Raw genomic sequence first — 10,199 nt, forward strand, 5'->3', positions numbered from 1 at the left:
GATCAGAGGTGTACCCCATACCAATGGTGTTGTGGTCAGCAATAAAATGTGGGGCAAAGAAAGAGGAAGGGGATATTTTCAGAGCTACAGCCACAACACGTGATGAAGTATTTACTTCATCAGCATGATGAACACTTTCCTGGAAGTGGTAAACACCTGCCTCCTGATGGGATGAAGTGAATTAATTCCTTATATTGTTTTTCTTCTGCATGCAGCTTTTGCTTTACCTATTAAATCTTCTTTTATCTCAAGCCATGAGTTTTCTGACTTTTACCCTTCTGATTCTCTCCTCCTCTCCACTTGGCAGGGAGTGAGTGAGCCATATGTTTAGCTGCTTACTGGGGTTAACCCACAACAGCTCATCAGCCTATTTTAAGTTAAGGCTGTGTTACCCCAGGGCTGTGATGGGAGAGTGAGGCCACTGCTGTGAGTTCATAGAATCACAGAATGGCTTGGGTTGGGAGGGGAATTTAAAATGGAAAATCTCGTTCCAACTCCCTTGCCATGGGTCTTCCACTAGACCAGGCTGCCCAGACCCCCATGCAAACTGGCCTTGAACACCTCCAGGGATGAGGCATTCACAATTTCTCTGGGCAACCTGTGTCAGTGCCTCACCGCTCTCATAGTAAATATGTTTTTTTTTCTAGTGTCTTAGCTAAACCTTCTCTCTTTCCATTTGAAGCCTTTCCCCTTGTCCCAGTTGTTGGTGGGACATGCTCTGCCCAACTCCACCTTGAACCTAAGAGCATAAAGAGATGGGAACAGGCAGAACAGTTTTTGTGTCTGAAAACCCATGGGGAGATTTCAATTTGGCCTCATCTCCCTTCTGAGTGGAGAGAGAAAACCAAAAGGAATGGGATAGGCCACATCTGCCAGAACAGTGTCCTGAGGGGCTTCAAGGGCTGTGGTATTTGTGTAAGTGATCTGCTGCTCCATAGGAGGTGGCTGCAGGCAATGGAGGGAGCAGCTTAGAATTATACAATCACAAAATAATTTGGGTTGGAAATGACCCTTAGGATCATCTCATTCCAACCCTGTTGACATGGGCAGGAACACCTTCCACTAGACCAGTTTCTCAGAGCCCCATCCAACCTGGCCTAGAACGCTGCCAGGGATGGAACATCCACAGCTTCTCTGGGCAACCTGTCCTGAGGATGCTCTCCCTGTCTACTGATAAATGCTAACTGTGCCAACTGGTCTCACAAACCCCTTTATTGCCTTTATAACCTTGCCTTGGGGGCACCATGTGGGATTTACAATGCTGGCAAATGTAACAGGGATCTTCAGTCTTCGAGCAGAGTCCTGCACAGTTAGGAATTGGGGCTGCAGCTCTCATGGTATTCTTGGTGGGGAATTTCCTATTTTTGACTGTGACCACAATCAGCCAGTTCTGGAGGACATGTAACATGCCCTGCAGTTATTCTCAGTTTGGCAGCCATGAACTCCTCCGGCTCTCTGCAGCAAGCATGGTCTACTCTGCTGCCAAGGCACTAGGATGCAGCCCATCAGTTGGTATGATGGTTTGTCTGCCCTTTGACCTGATGCTGTCTGGCCTGAGCCAGATACCATCAAAGAGAATCTCTCAAATTGTTTGAGTGACTTTTCCAGAACTGCCATTGCAGGATCCGTGGGCCCTTGGCAGGCGGTTGCTGCCAGAGGGTGTCACAGCTTCTGGGCCCGCAGCTCTTCCTTCCCTTGCTGTAAACAGATGCTTGATCCCCATCCTCAGAGGGAATTTCCAGCCCCTCACACAATTCTGGCCCCTCACACACTGCCTGCAGCCACCTGCTGAACCACAGATGCTGCCTGGCTGCAGTGTCTGGAGCAGTGTCCCAGCTCAAAACGATGTTTTTCCTATGTTTAGGCATGTGTCCTCTGCCTCGTCTGGGACACGCCCATTTGATGATGGCCAGGTCACATGGCCAGTCCTGACTCCCCAGGTCTTTGGTGTGCCTGGGTCAGTCTCTGCTCTGTGTGTGCCTGGGAAGAGGTTGCTTTGCATCATACAGGTCTCCTGGGTGGTGCAGGGGTCCCCTCCGCATAAATCACGTTTGGCTGGTGTCAAAATAACCCTCAAGTCATTCCTCATGTCTTCTAGCACCGGCCTTGTGGTGGAGCCAGCTGTTCTGAAGGCTCTGTTGTTCTGCCCTACTGCTCTGAATCACTGTTCATGGCCAGTTATAATTAAGCTTGGAGTATGTAACTTTTTCTTATCTTTTAACTATATCCTACAGGAAGAGAATTGTCCCCTGCATAGCTGAACTCCCAGAGCCCCCCTATCCACTTCCCTCTCTTCCAAAAGCTGTTTACTTTCCATGCAAGCTGCTGGGAACAACTTGGCCATGACTAATCATGTGCCCTCCTGGCACTGGTGCTCTTTGATGCCAAGTCCTGATGCTCATGGCCCGTGTAACGGGCAAGCAACATGTGGGTCTCTAACTGAGAGGTGCCTGACACCTTCTCCCACTGTGGGGCTTCATCTCCTTTCTCTTTGCTTCCTCTCTGCTGTTTCCCTTTTCTACTGCCGCCTGGGCATTTGGCAGCTGCTTCCTTGGCTGGGGTGTCTGGCTGAGCCACCACAAGGAGCAGAGCCCTTCTCTGGTGTTTTCCAGTCTTGGCTGAAGCATATCTAGTCCCTAGTTTATGGTTTGCTGTAATGGCTTCTGCAAAATCTCCAGAGCCTTCTCAATGTTTTGCTTTAATTCCCTTTGGCTGTCTTTAATTCCTCTGTCTCCCCACACGTGGCCCCCCGCCAACCCCACTGATGAACTCACTGAATGTGTCAGCTGCTGTTTCCTCTGATTTGAACTCCCAGGGAGGTGAGCTCGTGCCAGAAGTGTGGGGCAGAGTGGGCTGCCGGGGTCTGCAGCGAGGCTCTGCCTGGTGTCAAAGTCCGACATCCCGAGAGAGAGAAGGAGCAGTTTCCTGTCCAAAACCACTCAGACAGCTTTTTTTCCCAGCAGCTCCTCAAGACTCTGTGAATTCACATGCTGGAGCAATGCCTTCACACAAAGTGCACACATCTCTGCATCCCATCCTGGACAGTGCCTGTCCAACCCACCCATCTCCCAGTGCCCAGAGCTCCATCTCAGCTGGCACATGCCGTGCCCTGCTTTGGGAGCTGCTGCTCTCTTTGCTGTGAGAGGATTTATGACTCGTTACATCTCCACTTTCAGTGAAGGCTGGGTTCGTGCCAGTAGTTTCCACTGAGTTTTATGCTTCCATACGAGGACCCGTGGGATTTTTGGATGGAGTATTGATATACTTCCCATATTGATGGAAGAGAGAGGGTTGAACCTGTGGTTGGTGGAAGGGATGAGGACTAGCTGAGAGGGACACTGTTTTTGGAGGATTGGGCAAACAACAGCACGATCACAGTCTCTCTTCCATGAAGCGTCTCACACTCTTTGCCTCATCCTTTTTCCAAGACAATTCTCAGCCACCCCATGGAGGTCTCCACCATGACACAGAGGGACAGGCTCTGAGCCATCTCCCCTATATTTTCTAGTGGCTTAGTGCACACTCACAACAGCCACAGTCCAAAGGATCCCATATGCCTCGGTCGGAGGGCTGACCATGTATTTTCCATGTGGACACAAAAGTGGCCAGTCCCTTGATTTTAGCTCTAAGCAAGCACTATGTGCAGCACTGCACATCCTGCAGAGGATGCTGTGGGAAGAGAGCACTGTTCCAGCATGCAGGATCTGCTCTGGCCCCTCTCATCCTGTTCACTTATCCCCTGAACATTTTCAGCATCCTGCCTTAAACCTGAGCCACTCTGCAGTCATGCTGGCAACCAAAGGGTTAACCCGCACCAGGCTGGGAAATCACGTTTCCCTCTGGGGAAACGAATAAGGTGTGGGGCAAACTTTTCAAGGCTGAAGACCCTCTCGCAGCCCAGCTGGCTTCAGCACCCGTGCACTCCCGAGGAGCTGTTTCCTTGCCCTTCTCAGCATGTTGTGCTTATCCTGCTCTTCCCATCGGCCTCGCTGAAGGCCGGGACGGTGCCGCAAGCCAGCAGGCAGCCTGCCCACCTCGTGTGCCGCCGGCTCCCAGCAACTGTTTCCCACGTCCCGAGGGATGTGTCGCCGTTTGACATTTCTATACCTTGTGCCTGGCAGCCTGCTCCCTTTCCCAGACACGGGGGTTTTCCACGCTAGGCTTTGCAAACTACCTCTGTGCTGGGTCCTGGGAACCAGGGCCTCTACAGGAAGGAATTTGCCGGTCAGCGGGTTGAACTGAGCTGTTCGACCCTTTTCCTGTCAGCACTGACTTTAACTTGGAGGCAGCATCCATAAGGATTAGGAAATTCCCAGCCCCATTGGTTGGCCCCTCTTGATGCCTTCAGTTTGAGGAACCTCTGTTACCAGCCTTGAGCTGCCTGGGAAGCAGACCCTGCAGTCTGGTTAAGATGGACAGAGCTGGAGGCTTCTCCAGGGATGCTGGTCAGCCCAGGAGTGGATGAGCAGAGGGCTGTGTGCTCAAGAGAATGGATCTCCTAGCAATATGGGTTGAGATAGTAGGAAACTGTCATGCTAGAAACCAGGGAAGTAATCCACAGATGAACTCCAGGCCCTCAAGCTCTAGTGCTCTGGTGCAGGGTTGAAACTTGGGAAGCATTTTGGATGGAGGCTTGAGAGAGCGTCTACAAGCTGCCGTGGTGGTTTTACTGCCTGCAAAAGGATCACATGCAAGGCAGTGAAGTGACCTTCATTACAATCCCGGTGTTTCTGTGCACTATGTGTCTCTGCCTAGGATACCCTCCCCTCTTCATACACTGTGGAGGTTCCTCCACCACAGGGATGCAAAGGGCTGGAGCTAGGCTGCCCGAGCATGGGGGTAGCTGGAGGCATCATGGTACAAAGCCTTGTTGCAATGGCTCTGTACAGTGTCAGTCACAGACCCTGTAGTCAGAGGGGTGTTTCCTGTAGCTGAGACACCTCAGAGGGTTTCCTGCCTGGCTGTGTATCCCTCCCTGTGTCTGCCTCCATCCTGCACCTATGAGGTATGGAAAAAGGTGGTGACTGCAGAAGGCCAGGTCAGTGAGGAATGGGTTATGTGCAAGAAATTGTGTGTGGCCAGCAGCTGGAGGCTGCTGGTGTTTGAGACCCCTAAAAAGTCTTGTCTCCACCCCCCCTGCTGTCAGTTCCTCTGTATCCCAAAAGTTTGTTCATCCCTGCAAACAGGGATGCTCATCCATCTCTTATTGCCAGAAGCTCCCTTCTTTCTCCTTGGGCTGGGGGAGCAGGTGACAGAGTAAGCACATCAAGAGGAAGGAGTGAAGGGGATGCTCTGAGGGAAGGGAGGCAGAAGGGGAGACAGGGCACAGACCCCCAGACTGAATCCCAAGGGGCTCTGCTGCTCAAGCATGCAGATTCGTCTGCAATTGCCAAGTACCCCTTTCCCTCCTGGGACCTCTCCAAACACCTTCCCTGGAAAGAGTGGGAGTCAGCTCATCCAGATGCTTTGTTAGAGGTACAAGTTGCAGCAGCAGGGAGCTGCCAAAGACTGATGCCTTTGGGAAGGGAAACACGTGCCCTGACCATACTCAGCAGCTCAGACCGTGTTTGGGGCTGGCCTCTGGCCAGAGGTTCCTGCTGTGGTATATTCAAAACACTCAGAGAGCCAGGGACTTTCCAGGAGCTTGCTGCCATAGTAGGACATAGACTAGGAAAGGAAGGAATCTGGGCTCTGTGCTGGGACTGAAGAGCTCTCCTGGGCTCCTTTGTGAGCACCCAAGCAGTGCCATCTGGGGAGGTTGCACAAGTAAGGGCTGTAAAGGCACTAAATACCAGCATGGCTTTCCTTTTTCTGCCCTGTCCTGATGCCACCAATGCTTTGGGATTAGGAGGATGGGTGACAGCACACAGGATGCCTCCAGGGACTCATTCCCCATGCTGCCAAGTACCCTGGGGAGATGCACCTGCAGACAGCCTGCTACTGCAGGTGTCCCATTCCTGCTGCTTGCCCCAGGCTCTGCTTCTGACTCTGAAGCAGCCTCTGTGTTGCACAAGTGTGTGGGGAGGTGCCTCCCCATATCTGTATCCTGATCACTGAATGGGATCTCCATGCATGAGTGATGGAGGGAGCCTCAGGAGTGCCCCAGGCAGTCCCAGAGGAATGCTGGTCTCCTAGCCCAAGAGAGGGCTGCATGGCAGTTGTTGGTGATCCATGACTCCAGCATTGCCCTCTCCCTGCTGAGGGGAGCAAGACTGTGGGCACCTTACACAGAGAGCTTTCTGCAGCAGCTGGGACTTTGGTCTTCTCCTGGGTTACTCATTGTCCTTGATGACTATTTATCAGGGTCATTATCCGTAACTGGTGGAAAGTCCTGATGTTACGACCCAGGTCTCAGGCAGCAGGGCCCTCCAAGGGGTTTGACCCCACCTATCATTGGTTAGACCCCATGAGGGCTGCCCATTCCATTGGGGCTCCCAGGGCACAGCTGGCACGAGCATTGGGACCGGACCTATCCGGAGCTATCCAGTTCCAAGGAGCTGGATGCCAGGGTGAGTGAAGAGGGGCTGTTAGCAATGGGTGGTGAACGATGGCAAGGGGGAGGGACTTCTTGCTGGTGGGGGTTTTCCAGAGGGGCTGGAGTGATGCTGGGACATCATGTCTTCTCAAGAGACACTCTGGAGCACGGTGAAAGGCAGCAACACCGGGTGCAGCACAGGAAATTCCCATTAAATGGTGGGGGAAATGTTTTCCACTTGGGCATGTATCAAACACTGGAACAGGTTGCCCAAAGAAGTTGTGAAACCACTATCCTTGGTCTCTTCCAGACCATGCTCCTGCAGTTACCTGAAAAATGTCTGATCGTCCTGTCCCCACAGTAGGATTGGTGTCGTGGTAGCTGCTCAGGGCTTGGGCCGGTAACAAAGGCCATCTCTTTGGATGGCTTTTGTCACCACAGGAATTTCCTGTGGGGTCCTGTTCAGCTCTCTGGGTCCACTTCTAAATAGTCCCCATCTGTCCTGATGTGTCCAGCTGCACAAGGTTATGTCATGCTGCTGTGGATTTTCACATCCTTGTCAGCTAGTCGAGGTCCCTACTCACCCTCAGCTCCCCACAATTAGATACCAGCACCAAAATGTGGTGGGCTGTGCTGTTTTCCCCAGCCCCATTGCAGTCTGGCCCTCTCACATCCAGCCCTACAGCTGCATTCAGCTCTGTTCAGCTGGGTTCCTCCCCAAGGCAGCCAGACACGGATGGGGGTTAAAGGGGAAGGGCTGTGGGCTCACCCTGAGCCACTTCTCACCTATTATTTGTGTTAGTGGTTTGGCTTGGAAATAAATCACAAAGTGGGGGAGCAAAACAGGTTGACTCCTTGGTTTCTTTGGAGGCTTGGCCACCTTCCGGGATCCTTTCCATGGGAATAAACACCCGACCCTCCGAGAGCAGGTAGTGGCAGGTTGTGAGACTGTGTAGGAAACTGGAGACCACAAACTCATCTAGCTGTATGATGGGAGCTGTATTTCCCCCACCTGGCACCCCATGCTGTGATGGGCAGCTGGAAACAAGACAGGACGTGTCTGTAAGGGGGGCTTGCAGCTTACAGGAATCCCCCACCCTCTACTTTTACATCACCCAGCCCTTGGCCGGCTGGTGGGCGGGCTGCCAGGCTGTCCGAAAACGAAAGCAAGGAATCCAGAGATAAATAGGAGCAGCCTCAGCACGGGGCAGCAGTGCGTGTTCTGCTCCCAAGCCTTGTCCTGTTCTGAAGCCTTGCCCTGCTCAGCGCCCGTGACAGCACTATGGCTCTCCGCCCCTTCCTGCTGCTGCTGCTGCTGGCTGCTGCCCTCCTCATTACCCAGGTTCAAGGTGAGGGGTGAGGAGCCCTCCTGCCTGCTTCTGCTAGGATGGGGCAGGGTGTGCGGGTACTCAGTAGGGTCTGTGCAGGGTGCCGGTGATAAGGGCAGTGTTTGGAGTGCAGTGGCATGTGGGGTTTGTGGCTGTGTGTAGGGCTCTGTGTGTGTGTGCCTGTGGCATTGCCTTGCGAGTGCTTGCTTGGCTTGGGAGTGGGTCTGTGAGCATGTAGCTGTTGGGGCAGCAGCACCCCAAGCTGAAAAGAACAGGAGGGGAACAAGGTTCAGCCCCTTTTCAAGGAGCTTGTCTCTGCCTCAGTTTCCCCTCCACCACTCTCAGATGTGGTGTCTGATATTCCTGTGCCCCAGTCTAATCTGGAGCTGGGCACTGGGGTTGTGAGCTTCCAACTCCAGGTGCTGCCCAGAATCACCCTGACCTGTGACACCAAGCAAGCTGTGTGCTGTCAGCTGGCATTCTGTGCTGAAGGTGTCCTGACTCACTGACGAGCCCAAATCCGACATCCCCTCCTTGCTCACAGGCATTGGAAGCTCGGCCTCAGACTGCTGCCTGAACCACAGCCAGAGAATCATCCCCTATAGTGTGGTGACATCCTACCGCCTCCAGGGACCCAAGACGGGATGTGTTCTTGAGGCTGTTGTGTGAGTACCCTGTGGTAGCCAGGACCACTTGGAACAATTTGACCCTGTCCTTTTGCTGCTCCCCACCAGAAAATCGTTCTGCTGTTTCCCCAGGTTCACCACCAAGAGGAACAGGAACATCTGTGCCTCTCCTGATGATGACACTGTCAAGAAGTTGATGAAACACCTGGACAAGAAGGCCAAGAAAGACAAGAGCAAGAACAGGGGGCAGACTCAGCGTCCCAGGGGCAGACCCAAGAAGCAGAGGCAGCAGCGGGTCTAAGTCAGGCTTGAAGAGGTAGGTGAGGAGGATCAGTAGAGTGAGGGTGCTGCACCTCATTCTAGAGCCTTCTGTGTGGGAGGGTGGGTGTTCAGCTTCTGGTGCAAAAACTGGGAGAGCTGTCAGAGACAAGGCTGGAGCACAGAGGCACTTAGGGAACAACTCTTTCCTGGTTTGTGCTTGCCTTGATATTACTTTTTTCCGGAGCTGCTGGGATAAGGCAATGCTTGGGGATGGGCAGGGCAGGTCATGCAAGGGAATGGCCCCCAGCTGGGGTGGATGATCTCACAGACACCCTCTCCATCTCACCCCCTCCTCCTTGCCTTTGTTAGGATGGATGCCTTCCTGCTGGTGACTGACCTATGGCCTGGCAATGGCAATGGACATACGCAAACCACACACCCACCCACCCGCCAGTCCCAGGGCGGGGATGGGGCAGGCTGGGGAGGATTCCCTCTGCCCTATAACCTCTTTGTTGCTGCTATGCCTGACACAGAGATCCCCCAGCACCTGCAGTGCCTGGGTGCTCTCAGCAAAGCAGGCACCCAGGTCCTCACTTGTCCCACGGCCAAATAAGCGGGGACCTGAGCGTGGGAGCTGAGCCATGGCCTCTAGAGGGAAGTGGACAGGCTTCCCACTGAAGGGGAATTATTTAGCCTAGCAGGATGGACGCTTTTTCTCTTACTTTTTTGGGGGGATATTATACATTTGTATTTATATGTGAAAACTTTCATTCAGTCTTCCTGAAAGGCTTTACTTCTGTCTCCTTGTGCTTCACAAAGTAGTCTTTATGCTGCAAGCTAGATTTCTGGAAAATTTCTTATTTTTTTACCAAATAAACCATGGCCACATTTTATTTTCCTCTCATCTCTTTACTCCTTCTTGGCTTGCAAGGGCATGAGGAACTAGGCAGGTCCCAAGTCCTGTGGTCCTACTTGAGCTGCTTGCTGGGTGCTTCTTTGCAGAGTGATTAATAGCAGCTGAGATGGAGAATTTTGGGGTAATAGTGGTAGCAGTGTGGCTCTGTGTCTGGACTGTTCTAATCTTTCAGGTTTTATAGTGCACTGTTGGATTGTAGTTTGGATAAAGATAGCCACAATTTTCCCCTTTTTTTTTTTTTTTTTTTTTTTTTTTTTTTTTTCTTTTTTTTTTTTTTTTTTTCTTTTTTTTTTTTTTTTTTTTTTCTTTTTTTTTTTTTTTCTTTTCTTTTTTTTCTTTTTTAGATACAATATTTCCATGAAATCAGAACTAATTGTTCAATTTAGTGGAATTATACCCTTTTAGCTCCCCTGGCTACAAAATTGCAATGAAATCAGAACAAATTGTTCAGTTTAGTGGAATTTTACCCTTTTCTTTCCTCTGGCTTTGCTTGTGTCAGGAATTCAGACACTATTAAGTGGTCTTAGTTAAGACAAATGCTTAGTTTTATGGAAAAAAAAGCACCAGCAACTCTTTTATACTTCTTTACCAAA

General features: G+C 51.7%; 1 protein-coding gene across 2 annotated transcripts; it reads left to right on the plus strand.

Moving 5' to 3' along the window:
• Positions 1-6,335: 6,335 nt before the first annotated feature.
• On the plus strand, positions 6,336-10,199 carry LOC310922997 (C-C motif chemokine 21a-like). Of its 2 annotated transcripts, none has more exons than XM_083884051.1 (4): positions 6,336-6,509; positions 8,348-8,468; positions 8,562-8,745; positions 9,060-10,199. In XM_083884051.1, the coding sequence occupies exons 1-3, from the start codon at positions 6,407-6,409 to the stop codon at positions 8,728-8,730; spliced, it is 393 nt and encodes a 130-aa protein (XP_083740177.1). In that variant the 5' UTR covers positions 6,336-6,406; the 3' UTR covers positions 8,731-8,745; positions 9,060-10,199. The 2 variants fall into 2 exon arrangements, with proteins under 2 accessions (XP_083740177.1, XP_083740178.1); XM_083884052.1 differs by lacking the exon at positions 6,336-6,509 and adding an exon at positions 7,674-7,824.

This window comes from Zosterops lateralis (assembly GCF_965231275.1).
Source record: "Zosterops lateralis genome assembly, chromosome: Z".
In the NCBI taxonomy this organism is placed as follows: domain Eukaryota; kingdom Metazoa; phylum Chordata; class Aves; order Passeriformes; family Zosteropidae; genus Zosterops; species Zosterops lateralis.

Bases quoted from the DNA above. Each gene is read 5' to 3' on its own strand.
- LOC310922997 (XM_083884051.1), top strand. From the start codon at position 6,407: ATGAGGGCTGCCCATTCCATTGGGGCTCCCAGGGCACAGCTGGCACGA. The intron at 6,510-8,347 runs GTGAGTGAAGAG...CCTTGCTCACAG, and splicing joins CCAAGGAGCTGGATGCCAGG to GCATTGGAAGCTCGGCCTCA. The intron at 8,469-8,561 runs GTGAGTACCCTG...CTGTTTCCCCAG, and splicing joins TGTGTTCTTGAGGCTGTTGT to GTTCACCACCAAGAGGAACA.